At 47.4% G+C, this 23153-nt stretch overlaps 1 protein-coding gene across 1 annotated transcript in view; it reads right to left on the bottom strand.

The window, feature by feature from the left end:
• Positions 1-352: 352 nt before the first annotated feature.
• LOC126237034 (chromodomain-helicase-DNA-binding protein 7) overlaps positions 353-23153 on the bottom strand; it is a 322661-nt gene continuing 299860 nt past the window's right edge. Inside the window, exons 38-39 of the mRNA XM_049946794.1 lie at positions 10824-10997; positions 353-3950 (exon numbers count right to left, since the gene is read on the bottom strand). Of these exons, the coding sequence (XP_049802751.1) occupies positions 1731-3950; positions 10824-10997 (2394 nt within the window). The 3' untranslated portion in view covers positions 353-1730. The remainder of the gene's footprint in view (positions 3951-10823; positions 10998-23153) is intronic.

Below are 23153 nucleotides of genomic sequence, written 5' to 3'. Positions count from 1 at the left end.
TGTTCCTCAGAACTCAATAGTTTCATTTTTGAATTACACTGTGAAGCAATGGTGAATAAAGTAATTCTGCCCGAGAAGCATACTGATGCATATACCGAAGTTTGTGGAGTACAGGAAAGGTGCTTGAATAGTTGCATAACAATATACATGAAAGACCAATGTCCTTAGGCTCATGATTAACAAAGGAGAAATATTCTTGTTAAAGAGTGTTTCCATTTTTTGCTGCGAAGATCATGTTAAAATATTTTCCCATGTAACATTAAAAATTATTCAGGAAGGGACCAAATTCTTTTAACATATGGACACTATGAAATTGGGATGTTGAAGGTAACTAGATAAACAAAGGCTCTAAAAAGAGTTTATTTATTTATTTATTGTAACACTTACCTCTCTTCTTATATATTTGACACCAGGTTACAGCTGAAGCTTTGTCTCTGATCACTGCTTACAAATTCCTTCATAACCATGTATCAAGACCAAATGAAAACAAGGAACATAATTCAGCAACTACAGCATGCGATAAATTTCATTAAATTAAACACAACAGTCATATGAACGAAATGAGCTGCCATTGCAATATATATATATTTTTTAAACTTAGCAATCTGACTTCATGCAATTCCAACTTCTGTGATGTGCTAATACTCATAGTCTTTGTTTGTCTCACAGACTTTACACGGTACAAATGAGCAAAGCTCATAATATTAAATGCAATCCAGATTAATTTAAAAAATAAATAGTGCACAGGTTACGACGTATCTTTGAGTTTTCTGGGGGAAATTTACTCAGTTTATAAATTACTAACTAATACTAAGTAACAACAGTATGTATTTCCTTTGCTACAATTATTGTTACAGTTAAATAAAACATCAGCCATTCGAACATACCCTTTACAACCGTTCGCATTCATTTTTTTTTAATTTTTTTTCTTTTGTGATTCGAGCACATTCTCATTTTACACAGATGTTGAATATATACATAGTGACGTGTTTGCGGAATTCTGTATAATGTAACATAATATATAAGAACAGTGCACTGTCTGAAAGCAATAATACTGATAAATGATTGCCAGCACATTCTAAAATTTTAGTTCAGGTAATACAAAACTCAACATATTTTTCTCATTTCCACAAACGCAATAGCATATATTATGCTAAAAACCACAAGTAACTCTTTATATTTGAGATTACAGGCAATCATTCACCAACACATTTCTCTCACACTGTGCCTGACAGAATTACAATACAGCAAGATAAATATATATATATTATATTTATACTTTTTTAATAGATGGATGTTTATATATGAACATGTGCAAGTGTGTGTGTGTGTGTGTGTGTGTGTGTGTGTGTGTGTGTGTGAATAATACAGACATGACAGTGAACAAAAGAAAATAAAGGACAAGAAAGCAAAATAATAATATTCACATGTGAATATAAAACTTCATTCACACATGAACACAGGTTTCCTCACATTTCTGACATACTATTTATGGCAGTTATGTACGATGAGCGGGGGGAAAACAATTTTCTTCTTAACATTCCCCCACCCTCCAATTTGAAAATCATGTGCTCAACTAACACAGTACATACACTACACGTTATGGTTGGAAAAGGCTATCACAGAATGCACAGTCAATAACATTAAAATTAAAAAAAGACAACAATACAACCAAGAGTACTGATGTAATGTGAAGTATTAAATTACACAGGGACAGAATACTGCCAATGCTACGTTTCCTCAGATTCACTAGGTCCACCAGTGCTTCCACCACATCCTTCTACAGCTTTCTCCTCTGCTGCACCAACCTCTACTGTGTCATGTTCACCACTACTTTCTGCAATGGCAGCAGCAGCCGCAGCAGCGGCTGCTGCTCTAGCTGCTGCGGCTGCCGCTGCACGACCAGCACTGCTTCGAAGCACCTTCCTTTCTACATTTACAGTCTCACCCACTTCCTTAGATTTCTTGGCACTGCGGGACCGGCGACTATTGGAATTAGCCGCTGTTGCTGCTGGCTTCTGAGGCTTTGCTAACTCCACGGGAGAATGTTCTGGTTCTGGGGGCAGTGCAGGTGCTACTTCCTCTGGCAAGAGAGGAAGAGCTGTGCTTGAATCAGCTCCATTCCCCCCACAATCAGCATCTGTTGTAAGAGGCACTGGTTGCTCCTTCAAGCACGGTAACGCTGTTTCTGGATTGATGGTTTTGTCATCACCATCCACTATTTCTTTAGAGTCATCTTTTACTTCTTCCTGAGCTGTCGAAGGTAAAACAACATTAGATGCATTAAGAGCTTCAGACTGAGTGTCTGCCTGATCCACTGAAACATCAGGTGCAGGTGCAATAACGGGTAGAGTCTCTGTTTCTGCACTGTCACTAACATCTTGTGCGGCCGTATCAAAAGTGTTTTTAAATGGTGGGTCATGTACATTTTCCACCTCTCTAGAGTCAGTCTCATTTGAAATCTTAGACCTTTCTTCACTTTGGCACACATTATTAACACTTGAAAAACTCTCTACAACGTCTTTGTCCGTGGTATTATCACAGGATTTCTTATTCAATTTGTCATCTCTCTCTATTCCCTCAAGTGAGCTTCTGTAAAGGTTTTCAAGTGTATCTTTCATTTCCACATCACAAGAACGCTTCAGCCATTCCTCATTATGAGGTAATAGATTCGATACAAAATTGGGAGTTAGATTTTCTGCTGAATCTTTTCTTTCTAATTCTGCCTTCAGTTTTTTCAAAGGCCTGTCTTCTGCCCTAAAAGGATAATCTACCTGTGGATTTTTACTCAAATTCTCTGCAACATCTTTGCGTTCAGCATCCCTAGATCTTTTCTCACCACGTAGCACATCAATGGTCTCTTTCCGATCAGACTCTCTTGATCGTTTCTCATTCCTAAAAGCATTTTCTACAGAATGTACTCTACTGAGGCTCTCCAGCAGATGAGTATCATGCGGCAACAGAAGCTGTTGTAACTGCTGCTGTTGTGCGCGGTCAAGAATGTCCCGTGTAGATGAACGTTGATGCCTGTGACTGCTGGTATTTGATGATGGAGAAGACGATGTGACAGTAGTTGCACGTGATGTGCTCTGAGTCTTATGACTCCCAGTCCTTGTCGACGATGATGCAGATGTTGATGTTGATACTCCTGACACACCGAGACTCCCATTCAACAAACCACACTGCTGAGCTAGACTGTCATATGCCGAAGACATGGAACCTGGTTGCATTGAAAATGGATTTAGCCCACCAAGTCCAAGAGGAGTGTACAGGAGACTTGGATTTGGGAAAAAGAAAGGTAATGCAGAAGATGGAATACTTGATGAAGCAGATGACACAGGTGGTGGTTTTGTGGAACTATGGCTGCGCTCAGTGTCAACTGGTTTTCGATTCTTTGTTTTGGTGGCTGATCCCGACGCAACAACGCCAAGGTCACTTCCATCCATCCCTGCTAATGACGGCAATCCCAAGTTTGCTAAATTTGCAAATAAGGAATTTGTCAAGTTCATGTTATTAAGATTTCCAAGTCCACTCATACTCCCTAAAGCACTCATGTTTGGCATTCCACTGAAGGGGAGAAGCAATGGATTATTTTTTGGGTCAAAACCACCCAAAGATAACCCTGACAGTATACTGCTGGGATTTAAGCCAGCTGCTGAAAGTCCACTTAGCCCTGCAGTTGCCAATGAAGGGAATGGGATTGATGATGCCACTGATGTTCCTAGATTGGGCTGGCTGACAGTTGGTTGATGCCCTGGTGGACTGGAGAGCAGAGGTGGTCGTCCAGGGCCTTTCTTCCTCTCATTTGCTGGTACACGTTTCTGCAAGTCATGTGGGAGATTACCCCTCTCTTTGACCAGTTCTGCCCATTTTGGATCAACATCAAACATTGGATTCTCCAGTAACCACTGTGCTAATCGTTTCAGCTGTGGTGCTTTATTCCCAGTCATCTGTAAAAAGAATAATAATTTCAAGGGTGAAAATATGCAAGATAAATGACCACTTCAGTCAAACCACTGTGCTGCTCCTGAAAAAGTAGTTACCCAAATTATCACAATGAAATTATTTTATACAGAAATTACTTAAATGAAACCTGGTGAATGGCTGGAAGTACTTTGACTGATTCACATGGAGATTACTGAAAAGCTAAGATCAGGTGTTGGTAAATCCAGGGGTGGCCTTGACAAATTGGGATATTACAATGGACCAATGTAATGCGATTGCAGAGAATATACAATGGATAATCTGTCAAGATATTGCAGTTGCTGCTGCCCAATTCTGGGTGAAGACCACTAAGTTCTCCACTATTTTGTTTAATTATATATAGATTGTAAATTAATTTTCCCCTTTTTCGTTGAATTACATGTAAATTGTAAATTCATTTTCTCCTCCTTTATTCAACTTTGTATCTTACACAGTATGCAAACTATTGTTTTAGCAGTATCCCCTGATAATGAACAGTTATTACTATAGCTTTGTACAACTTCTGGCTCTACAAAATAGTGCTACTTATTTCATCACTGTGATGAATCATCAAAAAGGAGAAGTAAAACCCATGCACTATGTACAAAAATATTCAAAATTCCAAGGGCAATATAATCAAAAGTAGGGTTGAAACATACAAACTTGGAAAGGCAAATAATATTCAACCAACTGAAGGTACAAGCAGCTCATGTAAAATTTGGGATGTTTAGCACAAAATTCTTCCATAAGGATGGGGGAAACTGGGCCACCGAAGGCAGATCAATCAGATTCACTAAGGCAATCCACCACCAGACATTAGCCAAAACGTGTTAAAACATCACAACAATCGCTGGGTCATTGAAAAGCAGGAACTCTTCCTGATTATAATGGTTGGTACTTCAACAAAGTGCTGACTTCTTGAGGGCATCAGCTGATGGAGCAAGGCATATTTCCTGAAAGACTGATGTTGTAGTTGTATTCTGCAGCCCAAAATCTGATTTGATGCAGCTCGCCACATTACTTTGACATGACCATGTAGCTTAGAATTCTGCCTCAACTTTCTGAGAACTCACTTGAAAAATCGCTCAGTTTGGCCTCCATACAGGTCACTCTCTAGAGAAAGCAATGAACTATCTTGCAAATTCAGTTCTGGCAGAACTAAACAATAATTATTACTCTTCTGGAATTTTTTGGGGGTATACCAAGCCCTTTAGTCACGTGGATTATAAAATTCTACTGAGAAAACTATGGTGGAATAGTGTTAATTTCTCACATAGTTGGAACTCGTACCTCAACTAAGAAAAACTAAAGTTCATGTCAATAAATGATACAACAGGAACAAGACTTAAGACGTTATGGTGAAACATTAAAGGGGTTGCTCTGTGAAGTTCATTGTTTTCTCCACTCCTGTTCTTGATGTAAATATATAATGTATTTGGGACACTGCATGATGTCTGCTCATAATGAAAGTGCAGTGGTAAAGAGTGAAACACATTAATACCAGACAGCTATGAGAATAACAGGAAAGGCTTACAATGAAGCGCAGCAAACAACATTGTGTTAAATCTGCCAAAGAAAAGTAACATCACTTGGCACTAAAGGTCTTCCCCTTGCATTGATAGTCTTAGCTTAACAGAAAACTAAAGGTCGCATTAGAAAGTGATACATAGAAGTAAGATTAAATAAACAGTCAGGAAACATTAAATGTGGTGTGCAGCAAGGTTCAGTACTGGACTGGGCCCTCTCCTGTTCTTGTTCTCAATAAGTATTTACTGAGGATATTGGAAGGGTCTTACGAAAATGTAATGTTTGCTGATGACACAAGTATACACATAAAAAGTCGAAACACATCCACACCAGAAATACTGAGGAGTATAAGACAACTGGCTTACAAATGGTTCACAGCTTACACCTTGATCCTTATCTTGCAAAATCTTGTACTATATAATTCCAAACAAATAAAAATGACTTACAAGTGCTACAAATATACACTCCTGGAAATTGAAATAAGAACACCGTGAGTTCATTGTCCCAGGAAGGGGAAACTTTATTGACACATTCCTGGGGTCAGATACATCACATGATCACACTGACAGAACCACAGGCACATAGACACAGGCAACAGAGCATGCACAATGTCGGCACTAGTACAGTGTATATCCACCTTTCGCAGCAATGCAGGCTGCTATTCTCCCATGGAGACGATCGTAGAGATGCTGGATGTAGTCCTGTGGAACGGCTTGCCATGCCATTTCCACCTGGCGCCTCAGTTGTACCAGCGTTCGTGCTGGACGTGCAGACCACGTGAGACGACGCTTCATCCAGTCCCAAACATGCTCAATGGGGGACAGATCCGGAGATCTTGCTGGCCAGGGTAGTTGACTTACACCTTCTAGAGCACGTTGGGTGGCACGGGATACATGCGGACGTGCATTGTCCTGTTGAAACAGCAAGTTCCCTTGCCGGTCTAGGAATGGTAGAACGATGGGTTCGATGACGGTATGGATGTACCGTGCACTATTCAGTGTCCCCTCGACGATCACCAGTGGTGTACGGCCAGTGTAGGAGATCGCTCCCCACACCATGATGCCGGGTGTTGGCCCTGTGTGCCTCGGTCGTATGCAGTCCTGATTGTGGCGCTCACCTGCACGGCGCCAAACATGCATACGACCATCATTGGCACCAAGGCAGAAGCGACTCTCATCGCTGAAGACGACACGTCTCCATTCGTCCCTCCATTCCCGCCTGTCGCGACACCACTGGAGGCGGGCTGCACGATGTTGGGGCGTGAGCGGAAGACGGCCTAACGGTGTGCGGGACCATAGCCCAGCTTCATGGAGACGGTTGCGAATGGTCCTCGCCGATACCCCAGGAGCAACAGTGTCCCTAATTTGCTGGGCAGTGGCGGTGCGGTCCCCTACGGCACTGCGTAGGATCCTACGGTCTTGGTGTGCATCCGTGCGTCGCTGCGGTCCGGTCCCAGGTCGACGGGCACGTGCACCTTCCGCCGACCACTGGCGACAACATCGATGTACTGTGGAGACCTCACGCCCCACGTGTTGAGCAATTCGGCGGTACGTCCACCCGGCCTCCCGCATGCCCACTATACGCCCTCGCTCAAAGTCCGTCAACTGCACATACGGTTCACGTCCACGCTATCGCGGCATACTACCAGTGTTAAAGACTGCGATGGAGCTCCGTATGCCACGGCAAACTGGCTGACACTGACGGCAGCGGTGCACAAATGCTGCGCAGCTAGCGCCATTCGACGGCCAACACCGCGGTTCCTGGTGTGTCCGCTGTGCCGTGCGTGTGATCATTGCTTGTATAGCCCTCTCGCAGTGTCCGGAGCAAGTATGGTGGGTCTGACACACCGGTGTCAATGTGTTCTTTTTTCCATTTCCAGGAGTGTAGATCAATGGGCGCACACTGGTTGAAGTTCTAAGTGCAAAGCTCCTAGGCATTAATATAGACAGGCAGATGCAACATGGCAGACAAGACTTCTAGCACACTTTCATTAAATAGTGTCCTACGGCAGGATCTCCTGGGGCGAATGTAAAAAAAATTATATATTGTACTAAAGCACATAAAAAGAATAAAGTTGATAACAGAACACTGTGCAAAAGCTTCTTTAAGGACTTACAGTTTCTTACGCCAATATACAGATACTCATATCTCCTAATGGTGTTTGTGGTTGGAGGCTGAACTGTAGTGTTCACAGCCATATACTAAAAGCAAAAACAATTTTCATATAGACTGTGCATTCATTTCTAGGTTTCAGAATGGAGTTTTATATTCTGATGCCAAAGTCAGCAATAAGTTGGTTACTGACAGAAAACTGAAAAAATCCAGATATAAAAAAAATATGAAAAAGAATAAATTAGCAATTGCTGGTTCTTCCACTTAGCAGCATATTTGGACTTGTTTATATTAAACAGCTCCTCACTTATATCAATCAGCTCATGGTGACACCCCTTCTCCCCCCCTTTTTTTAACAAGCAGTTTTTTTTAATAGCGCTTAGTATCCTAAGATCTATAATGCAATTTATAAGTAATTCTCTTAATTATCAGTATGACTAGATTAGTAGTACTCGTAATGCATTACTCCTAGCCTGCAGCGGTTTATAGTGCTCATTAGAGTATACCTTGACCAGTTCCCAGATCTGCCTTAAGGCTCTAGCGACACAAGTGGCTGCTTAAGATGCTAAGCTAAGAGGGGCCCCAAGTACAAAATCTGTACACGAGATGTACTTTAATTACTAACAAAAACTAACGTGGGCGGAAGTATATGATAATAGAAGCAAAAATATTGAAGTAAACATGAATCCAAAAACGAGCCATTTGTGAGATAATTGTGAATATGGGATTAGAACATCACTGCCTTCAATATTAAATACTATCCCAATTGGTATAAACCACTAAACCACCAATTCCTTAAAGAATTGAACACCCATGTATAAAACATCAAGTGTCTGATTACTTTACAAATGAGTTAATGTGACGTTACGCATGTAAGCGAGAAATTTTTTAGAAAAGGTTTGAAATTATGCTTACGTTACATTGTAAGCAACTCTCATTATTAAACAATGGATGAATATAATCTGGGTACAAATTATGTTGTGAATAGAGTCGGTAGTAAAGAAGTAATATATTAAAATGTTATACTTAATGCTGAAGTTTTATTGCTAGTACAGTGAAAATGTGGTAACTAAGTGATGAACTTTTAAACCTTTCAAAATTTTATGGGGGGTGTCAGTGAGAAAAAGTTCTTTAAAGGTTTGGAATTAAGTGTAAAATTTATTAGAAGTTGTTAATTGCTCTCATTCTCAAATACTAGATGAACAAAGTCTTGGTATTTGAACTGTCAGTCAAGTCGCTTGAAGACAAACGCACAGTTTGTAACTTTAATATTTGTATTATTAAGTTAAACTTTAAATGTAAGATTATACCTTTTCACGAGTATATTATGACTGCACTTATAAATTTATAAGTTCAGCTATTAACTACAAGAAATATTCAAAATCAAATTTTTGCTGCCCTTGGAAGCCATTAGATAAGACACCTGCCATTGGTAGGAGGTACCAGGATAAACACTGTATTACACTGTGTGATCAAAAGTATCCAGACACCCCCAAAACCATACACTTTTCATATTAGGTGCATTGTGACGCCACCTACTGCCAGGTACTCCATACCAGCGACCTCAGTAGTCATTAGATATCATAGGAGAGCAGAAAGGGGTGCTCCGCGGAACTCACGGACTTTGAACATGGTCAGGTGATTGGGTACGCACAAAAGCACACAGGCCGACCTCGTCTGTTGACTGACAAGAGTCCGTCGACAGTTGAAGAAGTTGTAATTTGTAATAGGCAGACATCTATCCAGACCATCACACAAGAATTCTAGACTGCATCTTGATCCACTGAAAGTACCATGACAGTTAGGCGAGAGGTGAGAAAACTTTGATTTCATGGTAGAGCAGCTGCTCATAAGCCACACATCACACCAGTAAATGTCAAACAACACCTCACTTGGTGTAAGGAGCATAAACATTGGACGATTGAACAGTGGAAAAATGTTGTGTGGAGTGACGAATCATGGTTCACAATGTGGTGATTGGATGGAAGGATGTGGGTATGGCAAATGCCACGTGAACGTCATCTGCCACCGTGTGTACTGCCAACAGTAAAATTCGGAGGTGGTGGTGTTATGGTGTGGTAGTGTTTTGCATGGAGCGAGTTTGCACCCCTTGTTGTTTTGCGTGGCACTATCACCGCACAGGCCTACATTAATGTTTTAAGCACCTTCTTGCTTCCTACTGCTGAAGAGCAATTCGGGGATGGCGATTGCGGTTTTCAACATGATCGAGCACCTGTTCATAATGCACGGCCCGTGGCGGAGTGGTTACAGACAATAACATCCCTGTAATGAACTGGATTACACAGAGTCCTCACCTGAATCCTATGGAACACCTATGGGATGTTTTGGAACGCCATATTCATACCAGACTTCAGCAACCAACATCGATACCTCTCCTTAGTGACACACTCCATGAAACTTTCCAGCATCTGATTGAATGTATGTTTGCAAGAGTGGAAGCTGTCATCAACGCTAAGGGTGGGCCAACACCATGTTGAATTCTAGCATTACCAATGAAGGGTGCCATGAACTTTTAAATCATTTTCAGCCAGGTGTCTGGATACTTTTGATCACATAGTGTATGTGTACCAAATGAACACAGGTAAAATCAGATGATATTTCTTTTGTATTTCTGGTCCCACTTTTTCTGATGAAATGTGAAATTTGTAAGTCATAGAATTAAGACATTTTGTTATTAAACTAAAAAGTAACAAGTTTTATATGTTCATTCTTTCCATTCAACAGATGGAACATTTTTATTCGAGGCAGAAAATGCAGTAGGTTGAGTTCTTCCTGCTTTCATAAAAGCTTTTAAAGCTCGCAGTTACCAAATGCCACAGGAAAGGCAAATGATGTCTTAGGAAATGGAATAGGGAGGTATGAGGAGAGATGGAATTTGATGTATTCTCAATGTGTACAAATGTGAACTGAGCTTGTGGAAAGGACTTATCAAATACATTTGGAAATCTGAACAATAACACTAATTTTCAGTCCAATACTACTACGCACAAATCTATTGATGACACATGATAGTACCAGAAATGGTTTATTGATCTGATATTCAGTCAGCAATGGCAAGCGTGCAACATTTGGACATTACGGCCATGGTAAGGGTGAAATGCTGGGATAGTAACAAAATGGCTTAGAGTGTATAAGTTTGGTTGTCTCAATTAGTCTAAAACATATTTAGATAAAAGATAAAACCATTACTGAAATGTTACCTTTTTGCCTGTCAGCCTATTTATTACTGAGACATTTTCCTCTCCAGTGAGTTTTTTCCAATCCAGAAGAGATGGATCAACCCTTGGTCTTCTGCGCCTTGGAGCAGTCAGATAATCTGAAGCAAGTGGCTGTTCTGGAATAAGTGATGTCTGTTCAGCCAGCCACTTATTAACCTGTGTAAAAGATGAATGTTGTACACACAAAATGTTTTAAGCAGTGATTCTGATGTCAAATGCATTAACGTAAGAACAGCGATAAACTAATTTTTTCACTTCTATTTCAAAATATACTTTACATTTCTTACACACACACACACACACACACACACACACACACACTCTTCCTGTATCCTCCCGCCCATATCCATACTTTTCTCTCCCCGCCCACTATCATCCTCTTTTCTTCCTTTCTCTCCTCCCATGCTCCCCCAGACCACCAACATTAACTCTCTACCTCCACCCCCACCCTCACCATGCCACCTCCACTCTCCCTCTCCACCCTTTGTAGTGTGTTGGGATATTTATTTACTGAGCTATGTAATTAATGTGGTTATGTAAATCTGAAGAAAAAATTGAGTTGTTGGACCACTGTTCAAGTTACAGATGACAACAGCGCATTTTTCCAAATCTACACTCCACAGAGTGTGGGGGGAGGGGGGAGCAATTGGGGGGGGGGGGGGGGAGAGAGAGAGAGAGAGAGAGAGAGAGAGAGAGAGAGAGAGAGAGAGAGAGAGAGAGAGAGAGACAAGAGGTGGGGGAGGGGAGGAGCAACGGGGGGGGAGAGGGGGGGGCAAGATGTGGAGGAGGGGAAGAAACAGGTGGGGGGGAGGGAAGAAACAGGTGGGACAGGGTACTGTGGGGGGGGGGGAGAAATACATGGGATGGGGTGGGGCTGCGAGAGGGAGACAGTGCTTCGGGTTGGGGGGGGGCAGGGAGAGAGAGACGGGCCCGTGGGGGGAGGGGTGGAGGGAGACGGGCCCAGGGGGGAGGGAGACGGGCCCAGGGGGGAGGGAGACGGGCCCAGGGGGGAGGGAGACGGGCCCAGGGGGGAGGGAGACGGGCCCAGGGGGGAGGGAGACGGGCCCAGGGGGGAGGGAGACGGGCCCAGGGGGGAGGGAGACGGGAACAGGGGGGAGGGAGACGGGAACAGGGGGGAGGGAGACGGGAACAGGGGGGAGGGAGACGGGCCCGTGGGGGGAGGGAGACGGGCCCGTGGGGGGAGGGAGACGGGCCCGTGGGGGGAGGGAGACGGGCCCGTGGGGGGAGGGAGACGGGCCCGTGGGGGGAGGGAGACGGGCCCGTGGGGGGAGGGAGACGGGCCCGTGGGGGGAGGGAGACGGGCCCGTGGGGGGAGGGAGACGGGCCCGTGGGGGGAGGGAGACGGGCCCGTGTGGGTAGGGGGGAGGGAGACGGGCCCGTGTGGGTAGGGGGGAGGGAGACGGGCCCGTGTGGGTAGGGGGGAGGGAGACGGGCCCGTGTGGGTAGGGGGGAGGGAGACGGGCCCGTGTGGGTAGGGGGGAGGGAGACGGGCCCGTGTGGGTAGGGGAGGGGGAGGGAGACGGGCCCGTGTGGGTAGGGGAGGGGGAGGGAGACGGGCCCGTGTGGGTAGGGGAGGGGGAGGGAGACTGGCCCGTGTGGGTAGGGGAGGGGGAGGGAGACTGGCCCGTGTGGGTAGGGGAGGGGGAGGGAGACTGGCCCGTGTGGGTAGGGGAGGGGGAGGGAGACTGGCCCGTGTGGGTAGGGGAGGGGGAGGGAGACTGGCCCGTGTGGGTAGGGGAGGGGGAGGGAGACTGGCCCGTGTGGGTAGGGGAGGGGGAGGGAGACTGGCCCGTGTGGGTAGGGGAGGGGGAGGGAGACTGGCCCGTGTGGGTAGGGGAGGGGGAGGGAGACTGGCCCGTGTGGGTAGGGGAGGGGGAGGGAGACTGGCCCGTGTGGGTAGGGGAGGGGGAGGGAGACTGGGCCGTGTGGGTAGGGGAGGGGGAGGGAGACTGGCCCGTGTGGGTAGGGGAGGGGGAGGGAGACTGGCCCGTGTGGGTAGGTGAGGGGGAGGGAGACTGGCCCGTGTGGGTAGGGGAGGGGGAGGGAGACTGGCCCGTGTGGGTAGGGGAGGGGGAGGGAGACTGGCCCGTGTGGGTAGGGGAGGGGGAGGGAGACTGGCCCGTGTGGGTAGGGGAGGGGGAGGGAGACTGGCCCGTGTGGGTAGGGGAGGGGGAGGGAGACTGGCCCGTGTGGGTAGGGGAGGGGGAGGGAGACTGGCCCGTGTGGGTAGGGGAGGGGGAGGGAGACTGGCCCGTGTGGGTAGGGGAGGGGGAGGGAGACTGGCCCGTGTGGGTAGGGGAGGGGGAGGGAGACTGGCCCGTGTGGGTAGGGGAGGGGGAGGGAGACTGGCCCGTGTGGGTAGGGGAGGGGGAGGGAGACTGGCCCGTGTGGGTAGGGGAGGGGGAGGGAGACTGGCCCGTGTGGGTAGGGGAGGGGGAGGGAGACTGGCCCGTGTGGGTAGGGGAGGGGGAGGGAGACTGGCCCGTGTGGGTAGGGGAGGGGGAGGGAGACTGGCCCGTGTGGGTAGGGGAGGGGGAGGGAGACTGGCCCGTGTGGGTAGGGGAGGGGGAGGGAGACTGGCCCGTGTGGGTAGGGGAGGGGGAGGGAGACTGGCCCGTGTGGGTAGGGGAGGGGGAGGGAGACTGGCCCGTGTGGGTAGGGGAGGGGGAGGGAGACTGGCCCGTGTGGGTAGGGGGGGGGAGGGAGACTGGCCCGTGTGGGTAGGGGAGGGGGAGGGAGACTGGCCCGTGTGGGTAGGGGAGGGGGAGGGAGACTGGCCCGTGTGGGTAGGGGAGGGGGAGGGAGACTGGCCCGTGTGGGTAGGGGAGGGGGAGGGAGACTGGCCCGTGTGGGTAGGGGAGGGGGAGGGAGACTGGCCCGTGTGGGTAGGGGAGGGGGAGGGAGACTGGCCCGTGTGGGTAGGGGAGGGGGAGGGAGACTGGCCCGTGTGGGTAGGGGAGGGGGAGGGAGACTGGCCCGTGTGGGTAGGGGAGGGGGAGGGAGACTGGCCCGTGTGGGTAGGGGAGGGGGAGGGAGACTGGCCCGTGTGGGTAGGGGAGGGGGAGGGAGACTGGCCCGTGTGGGTAGGGGAGGGGGAGGGAGACTGGCCCGTGTGGGTAGGGGAGGGGGAGGGAGACTGGCCCGTGTGGGTAGGGGAGGGGGAGGGAGACTGGCCCGTGTGGGTAGGGGAGGGGGAGGGAGACTGGCCCGTGTGGGTAGGGGAGGGGGAGGGAGACTGGCCCGTGTGGGTAGGGGAGGGGGAGGGAGACTGGCCCGTGTGGGTAGGGGAGGGGGAGGGAGACTGGCCCGTGTGGGTAGGGGGGGGAGGGAGACAGGTCCGTGTGGGTAGGGGGGGGGGAGGGAGACAGGCCCGTGTGGGTAGGGGGGGGAGGGAGACAGGCCCGTGTGGGTAGGGGGGGAGGGAGACAGGCCCGTGTGGGTAGGGGGGGAGGGAGACAGGCCCGTGTGGGTAGGGGGGAGGGAGACAGGCCCGTGTGGGTAGGGGGGGAGGGAGACAGGCCCGTGTGGGTAGGGGGGGGAGGGAGACAGGCCCGTGTGGGTAGGGGGGGAGGGAGACAGGCCCGTGTGGGTAGGGGGGGAGGGAGACAGGCCCGTGTGGGTAGGGGGGGAGGGAGACAGGCCCGTGTGCGTAGGGGGGGAGGGAGACAGGCCCGTGTGCGTAGGGGGGGAGGGAGACAGGCCCGTGTGGGTAGGGGGGGAGGGAGACAGGCCCGTGTGGGTAGGGGGGGAGGGAGACAGGCCCGTGTGGGTAGGGGGGGAGGGAGACAGGCCCGTGTGGGTAGGGGGGAGGGAGACAGGCCCGTGTGGGTAGGGGGGAGGGAGAAGGGCCCGTGTGGGTAGGGGGGGAGGGAGACGGGCCCGTGTGGGTAGGGGGGGAGGGAGACGGGCCCGTGTGGGTAGGGGGGGAGGGAGACAGTCCCGTGTGGGTAGGGGGGGAGGGAGACAGGCCCGTGTGGGTAGGGGAGGGGGAGGGAGACAGGCCCGTGTGGGTAGGGGAGGGGGAGGGAGACAGGCCCGTGTGGGTAGGGGAGGGGGAGGGAGACAGGCCCGTGTGGGTAGGGGAGGGGGAGGGAGACAGGCCCGTGTGGGTAGGGGAGGGGGAGGGAGACAGGCCCGTGTGGGTAGGGGGGAGGGAGACAGGCCCGTGTGGGTAGGGGGGGAGGGAGACAGGCCTGTGTGGGTAGGGGGGGAGGGAGACAGGCCCATGTGGGTAGGGGGGAACCTGGTACAAAAATAGAAGCTGTTGTCATGAAGGGATATTGGACACTAATAACAGTTCTGTAAAATATAAACATGGCTTCTGGCTGTATTTCATGATTCTAGGTCAACGGGAAGCACCTTATAGCTTTGATGAGCGAGTTTTCAAGTATCAACATTGTCACACAAATGACAATATCTCTTGATCACACTGACTTAGACGCTTATAATTTTTACACCCCCACGGGACTCATAGACCTTAATATGTGGAATAAATTTGAGCTTTATAAGTCTACTGGGTCCTGAGAAAAGCGTTCTTAACAGTTGGCCAGACAGACAGGCGGAAAACGATGGGAACCAATAAGGATTCTGCTTTTACAGACACATGGAAGCCTGAAAACACTAAAAAAGAGACAATCTACCTCAAATTTTAGACTCCCCTCTGCTTAGATTTTATCTACTTTCTCAACTGGAGAGTTCCAGAAAGTTAAATGAACAAATACTAATACAGAAACTTGGAAATATAAGTAGTTTTGGTCCACCACACAGTTTCAATGGGCCAGGAAGTTTCATATCAATGCACTTTCCGCTGTAGAGGGAAAAATTCATTCCAGATAAGGTAAACAACTTATTTTCTTCATAAAAGAGAAAACAGGTTGAAAAAGGAGATGAAAATTTAAAAAGGTAACAAAGTGAGAAACGGTGAGAGAGTGGCATGGTATTTTCCTCCGGCAGTTTTAGAAAAACTTTGGAAAATAGTGTAATAGTAGTAAACCCTGAATATACCCACAGAAAATTGTATAATAATAATACAATAATACTAATAATAATAATAATAGCCATGTGGCAATCTCGCACCCAGTACAGAAAGAGATCTATGACACACAGGTATGCAGGAGAGCCAACATCGATTCTGACCACTACCTAACATGCATCTTAGTCAAGTTCACCCCCAAAGACAATTTTCTGGAAGAAAACTCCCCTACTGAAATTTGACATGAAAAAGATCGCTGACTTTAGAGTGAGAGGCTTGGGAAAAAACAACATACAAATGACTGGCAAAATATCCACAAAAATAATAAAAAAAATAAAATAACATAAACAAATACAATAAAATAAAAATCACAGAAAAACCACAAGCTCATTCCTCTGAAGAACATCAAGCAACCCTGGTGGAACACTGATTGTGAGAATGCACTCGTCACCAGGAAATTGGCATACTAGAAATACAACACTAACAAGTCCCCAGTAAATTTACAGGTGCTCACCAAAACACGAAAGACAACAGCAAAAATTATTACACAATCCAAGAGGAAATATCTGAAGGAACAGCTAGACTCTATAGAGGACAACTTCTGCAGCTACAATGCAAGGGACTTCTACAGGACGTTTGCAGGGCACATATAAGGATACACACCACCGAACCTCTGCTTTTGAAATAATGACGGAAAGTTGGCAATGACGGATAAGGAGAACTGCAAAGTGCTGGCACAGTACTTGTCAATTGCAGACGAAGAATCACACACACACACACACACACACACACACACACAATACAAGAGAAAGTCCACGGACACATCCTCAGTCTCAAACAATAGGACATCTGGTGAAGATGGCATAGTGGCCAAGCCGCTGAAAAACCTTGGACAAACTCACTCAGAGAACTCAGATCATCACAGACATATGGACATCAGAAAAGTTGCCAGACAGCTGGAAATGTGTACTGATCCACCCTCTGCACAAAAAGGGTGACCCCAGAGATGTGAACAATTGCAGGGGCATCTCACTAATACAAGTCACATACCAGGTATTCTCAGCATGCCTACTCCAAAGAACACGGAACCAACTGGAACATAAGATCGGCAAGTACCAGGTGGGCTCCTGTGTAGAACGAATCTTCAATCTGAAGACTACCCTGAAAATCAAAGCCTTCAGGAACAGTCCAGTCATACGCACCTTCATTGACTTCAATAAGGTATATGACTATTGACAGCCATTCATTGTTCAACATTCTACATGAACAAGCTTTGGACGCAACATTCTACATGAACAAGATTTGGACGGCAGGACACTGTGACTGATTGGACAGAAACTGACGGACACGGCATCTAAGGTGAAGTTCAAGGGGGAAATCTCCGAAACCTTTGAGGTCAAGACAGGCATTTGCCAAGGTGACGGACTCTCACCGCTCCTCTTCAACCTATTGCTGGATAAGGTCATCAAGGAACGGCAGAAAGAGCTGCATATACAAGGCCATTGGAAGCCAGTGCGACATGGACGAGCCAAGGACAAGTTGGGGGTCGGCTGTCTAGCCTTCGCAGATGATCTGGCACTACTCACAGATAACAAATCCACAGCAATCAGACAGACAAAAATACTCAAAGTGTGTCCAGAAAAAGTAGGGCTACAAACTTCCTCCCAGAAAATTGAGTTGTTCTGCACAAAATTAAACATACAAAATTTGGACACAAAGTATGAAAAGATCAACAGGGTTCGTTGGTTTGGGGAGGGGGGGGGGGGGGGGTAAGGGACCAAACTGCAAGGTCAGTTCCCAGCAGAACAATTACCCAAGAGCAAAAAAGAAAATAAAGATGATGTACACACAATAAAGGAGAAAGGAAGAACCAGATGAACGACAGAAGGACAACAAACACTACAATGGACAAAACAGGGCAAGAAAACCATAGATAGACAGAAGAAATGGGGAGAAGAGATTATAAACAAGAAAGCAGATTACCATGGCTGCTGCCCATGAGAGTAAAAACGGAGAAGCCAGCCACTATGCAACACATTAAAACCTCCACCCTACAAGTACTAGGGTGGAGGACACAAAGGGACAAAGGACATGCACTAAAACTCAGATCAAATGATAAAACCAATCAGCACCCCAGTTGGTGTCGCTCAGGCAGCAGAGAGCGGCCTAAGAATTGATACGTTCCAGATGAAAGGTACGATGCCGACAGAAGTGCATGACAACTTCGCCGCTGAAAACTGGAAGCCCATGACTGCATCTTGTGAATGGCTCCCTGTAGGTGCCACTCAGCAACACCAGTACTGGAGGAACAATACGAAATGCAGAAGTCATCTGCATACAGAGAAGGAGAGCCTGACGGCCCTACAACTGCTGCTCGGCCATTGATGGCCACTAAAAATAGAGATACACTCAATGCAGAGCCCTCCTGAATATGGGGGGGAACTATGGGAGGCACCAACTTGGACACGGAAAGTACGGAGCGACAGGAAGTTTTGGATAAAAATTTGGAGCGGGCACCAGAGACCACACTCATACAATGTTGTAAGGATATGATGTCGTCAGGTTGTGTCGTATGCTTTACACAAGTAAAAAAAAAAAAAAAAAAAAAAAAAAAAAAAAAAAAAAAAAAAAGACTGCAACAAGATGTTGGCATCTGGAAAAGGCTGTTTGGATGGCAGCCTCGAGCGACACAAGATTTCAGTGATAGAGTGACTAGCAGACGCTGCCCTGACATGGAGCCAATAGGCCACAAGACTCCAGGACCCAACCCAACCACCAACACACCATATGTTCCAGCAGCTTGAAGAGAAAGTTGGTGACAGCAGAGGTGAAGGCTACCCAGTCTGCCTTGTTTAAAGCCCGTCTGGGTAGGCATCCATGGGCATCATGCTGGGGAAGTGGTCACTACCACACAGGTCGTCATGTGCTCTCCAGTGGATAGATGGGAGGAGTCCTGGGCTGCAAACTGAAAAACCAATGGCCGAGTAACTACCGTGAGCCACACTGAAATGTGTGGTGGCCCCAGTATTTAAGAGGCAGAGGTTGAGTTGGGACAGTAAATTTTCAACATCTCTGCCACGGCCAATAAGCATGCTGCTACCCCACAAGGGGGTTATGGGCATTAAAATCTCCTGAAAGAGGGAAAGGTTTAGGGAGTTGATCAGTCAGTGCAGCCAATATGTTCATGGGTACCGACCATCTGGAGGGAGATATACATTGCAGACAGTTATTTTCTGCATCGTCCATATCCTGACAGCCAAAGCTTCAAGAGGAGTTTGAAGGGGCACAGGTTCACTACATACTGAGTTCAGGACATAAATGCAAACTCAATCTGACACCCTTTATATCTGCTACGGTTCTTGTAATATCCCCTGTAGCCATGAAGGGCAGGGGTCCGCATTGCCAGGAACCAGGTTTCCTGGAGGGCAATGCAGAAAGCAGGTGTAAAGCTTGACAGTTGCCGTAGCTCGGCCAGGCGGTGGAAAAACCGCCACAATTCCACTGGAGGATGGTGTGATTGTGGGACTGGGAAGGCATGAAACACTCAAAGCGGTAGGCTACATCTCAGGGTCACCTGCTGCCACCAACTTATTTCCTGAACAGGTTATGTCCATTGTGTGTGAGGGTCTGGAGAGATGTAACTCCTCAGCAGACGCCAAAATCTTCACCTCATCCTCAGACGCAGAGCTTGTGGACAGCGGTGGTGTGGGTGCCACCGCAATTCCCTTGGTCTTGGGGGGGTCTTCTTCTGACCAGTTCCCAGGTTCCGAGTTCGAGTCTCGGTCGGGCACACAGTTTTAATCTGCCAGGAAGTTTCATATCAGCGCACACTCCACTGCAGAGTGAAAATCTCATTCTAGAAACATCCCCCAGGCTGTGGCTAAGCCATGTCTCCGCAATATCCTTTCTTTCAGGAGTGCTAGTTCTGCATGGTTCGCAGGAGAGCTTCTGTAAAGTTTGGAAGGTAGGAGACGAGGTACTGGCAGAAGTAAAGCTGTGAGTACCGGGCGTGAGTCGTGCTTCGGTAGCTCAGTTGATAGAGCACTTGCCCGCGAAAGGCAAAGGTCCCGAGTTCGAGTCTCGGTCGGGCACACAGTTTTAATCTGCCAGGAAGTTTCATATCAGCGCACACTCCGCTGCAGAGTGAAAATCTCATTCTGAGTCTACAACTGTTCTCTTAGTGCTGGCATAAGAGGTGGTCATAGCCACAGGATGTAGGCGCTCAAATTTCCTCTTGGCCTCAGAGTAGGTCAGTCAGTCCAGGGTCTTATATTCCATTATTTTCCTTTCTCGCTGTAAAACCCTGTAGTCTGATGAGCAAGGAGAATGATGCTCTCTGCAGATGACACAGATGGGAGGTGGGGCACATGGAGTATTGGGATGGGATGGGTTGGGTTGGGTTGTTTGGGGAAAGAGACCAGACAGCGAGGTCATTGGTCTCATCTGATTAGGGAAGGATGGGGAAGGAAGGCAGCCGTGCCCTTTCAGAGGAACCATCCTGGCATTTGCCTGGAGTGATTTAGGGAAATCAAGGAAAACCTAAATCACGGAAAACCTAAATCAGGATGGCCGGACATGGGATTGAACAGTCGTCCTCCCGAATGCGAGTCTGGTGTCTAACCACTGTGCCACCTCGCTCGGTGGGATGGGATGGACATCCACAATCTTGACATGTGATGCTGGAAATAAAGCGGGAAGACATGGCCGAACTTCCAGCACTTTAAGCACTGTGTTGGGGGAGGGATATGTGGATTGACATCACATGGGTAGACCATCACCTTGACCTTCTCGGGTGATGTGTCACCCTCGAAGGCCAAGATGAAGGCACCAGTGGCAACCTGATTCATCAGACCCCGATGGACACGCTGGACGAAATGAACACCTCTAAGTTGGCATGTAGCTTGTTGTCATACTGCAAAAGAAGGTCACTGTGGAATACTCTGGACCATATTTAAGCTCTTATGAGACATGATGGTAACGGAAACATCCCCCAGCTTGTCACAAGCGAGTAATGCCCGTGACTGGGCAGAGGATGCCATTTTTATAAATACTGACCCTGACCGCATTTTGGACAAGCCCTCCACCTCTCAAAACTTTTCCTCTAAACTATCTACAAAAAACTGAGGCTGCATTGAGACAAACGAGTCCCCATCAGCGCTCTTACATACGAGGTACCGGGGCGAGTAAGGTTCACTGTCACCCTTAGCCTGGCATTCCTCCCGTGGTGTGGCCATGGCGGGGAACGATGTAGGATCATTGAATTGTACTCAGACTCTGAACGCTTAGAGACTGCTGGCGTTTGATCACCAGCAAGTGATGACGTAGTACGATCCATCGCGTGTCATCCACCATGATGCCACTCACTCCAACCGGGGGCTCTCCCCACGGGCCCCACCCAGCCGCAGCAAAGGCCACCTGGCAGGATGGTCGCTGCGAGGAGTCCCGATGCCCCAGGGTGATGGGCATCTACTCCTTGGCATATGTGGAGAGCTAACAGCGCAGGCTTCAGCAGAGCGATCCCTGCTTAGGCAGGGGGCTACAGCCAACAGGATACATGGCGGCCCCACCACAACAGACTGGCTACCGTGCTGGTTATGAGGTGCAAAGAATTCCATGGTCCTCTTCGGCACACAAAACGACACTGCATAGTGGGTGGAGGAAAACGCATCTAGGAAGGTGTCCTCACTCAAGAGATGGAGGATGAGCAGGACTGCAATGCCAGAACAAGAAAGTGGGCTAAAGATCTCAATGCATGATGCACCATGTAAAGCGCCCTTTCATAGTTGGCTCGCTCTTCGGGAAAATTTTGAAAAATGGAGGTCAAACCCTACGAGGGACCATCACATAAAGGATGAAAGGTGAGAGACTCATTTTAGTCGCCTCTAACGACAGGCAGGAACACCCTGGGCCCGCAGGGGGGAACAACAGGGTCACACGCTAAGTACCTAGGTGAAGTGCTCGAACCGATAATAAAGGAGAAAACTGCCCAGAACAATTGCTTATTGAAAATGAAGAGAGCATTATACAAAACACGAGGTATTTGCAAGAAGAAATGTCTGTCCACCTGCAACAAAATTTATCACTACACACTGTAATCAAACCTGTGAGGTGCTATACGCCAGTGAGACACTGATGTTACAAACAAAGGCCTACCTCGAGAACATTCTCACACAGGAAAGAAAAATCATTAGGAAAATTATTGGATCGAAACTCGTGGACAATGGATATAGGTTTCACTCCAGGAACATCATAGGGAAGATCTCCAACATTGCAGCGGATATTAGAAAGAGGTGACTAAAATTTTATGGACACATCAGCAGACTCCCACAGACCAGACTCTCCAACAGAATCCTTAGGTACATCCAGGGACTCAAGACCACTACACCCTGGATGACAAGTCAAAATTGATCTAGAAAGAGCTCAGGTAGATACAACGGATGTCATGGACACAAGGCGTACAAGTGGGAAGTGATGTCAGAGAAAACAGCACCTAAAGCCCAAAAGCCAAAGTGGACTGAAGAACACGAGAGAGCCTTCAGTGAATGAATGAAGTAGTACAGGAAGAACAAGTAGTCATGAATGTTTTGCATGGAACAACAACAACAACAATAACAACAATAATTATTATTAAGTAATAAGTAGTATTGAGAGCTCAAGGAAGAAGGGATTAATATCTTTCACTGAGAAGATGCATCAACTTGAGTAAGTTATGTGCAATACTGTAAGTATCAGCTTTTCCTTGCTCAACACCATTAAGTGCAGTTGAGACCCATATCTGGCTCTCCTTAAACAAAAGACTGTGGATCAAGAATAGTCAACCTCGATAATAAATCCTGAATCTCAGAGTGAAAGTAATGACAATTTGTTCAGATGCAGGAATACGGCCATTAATATCACCATACATCCAAAAGATAGGCTCAAATGCTGAATTACATTGAACTGAGAGGTAATCCCTACTTACTTGGGATGAACAACGGCTTTGTGGATCTGCAACTTTTAGCGTACTGTGGTGCTATTGCAATTCGCTCCACAGGATAATATCAACAGAGTTTTGTGAACCCAGAAGTAGTGGCTCTTCCAGATGTAAGACAAGCAGAATTGAAAGAAAGCACTGGTATTACTACATGATATTTGTGATCAGCTCCACAAGAGGATGCCATATTCATTTCATTCTTGAATGTATGAATTAATCTTTGAATAAACTTACCTCTTGTTGCACTCAGGTACTTCAGAGATTTCTACCAAGAGAGATATCTTTCAAGGTAATTCACTTAGTCTTTTAGGGTTCATATTATGTATAAATCCACTGTTAAACCAAC

The sequence above is a fragment of the Schistocerca nitens genome, chromosome 2 (assembly GCF_023898315.1).
Source record: "Schistocerca nitens isolate TAMUIC-IGC-003100 chromosome 2, iqSchNite1.1, whole genome shotgun sequence".
In the NCBI taxonomy this organism is placed as follows: Eukaryota; Metazoa; Arthropoda; class Insecta; order Orthoptera; family Acrididae; genus Schistocerca; species Schistocerca nitens.
The sequence above is the reverse complement of the archived record's forward strand: the minus strand, read 5'-3'. Positions and strand labels throughout refer to the sequence as shown.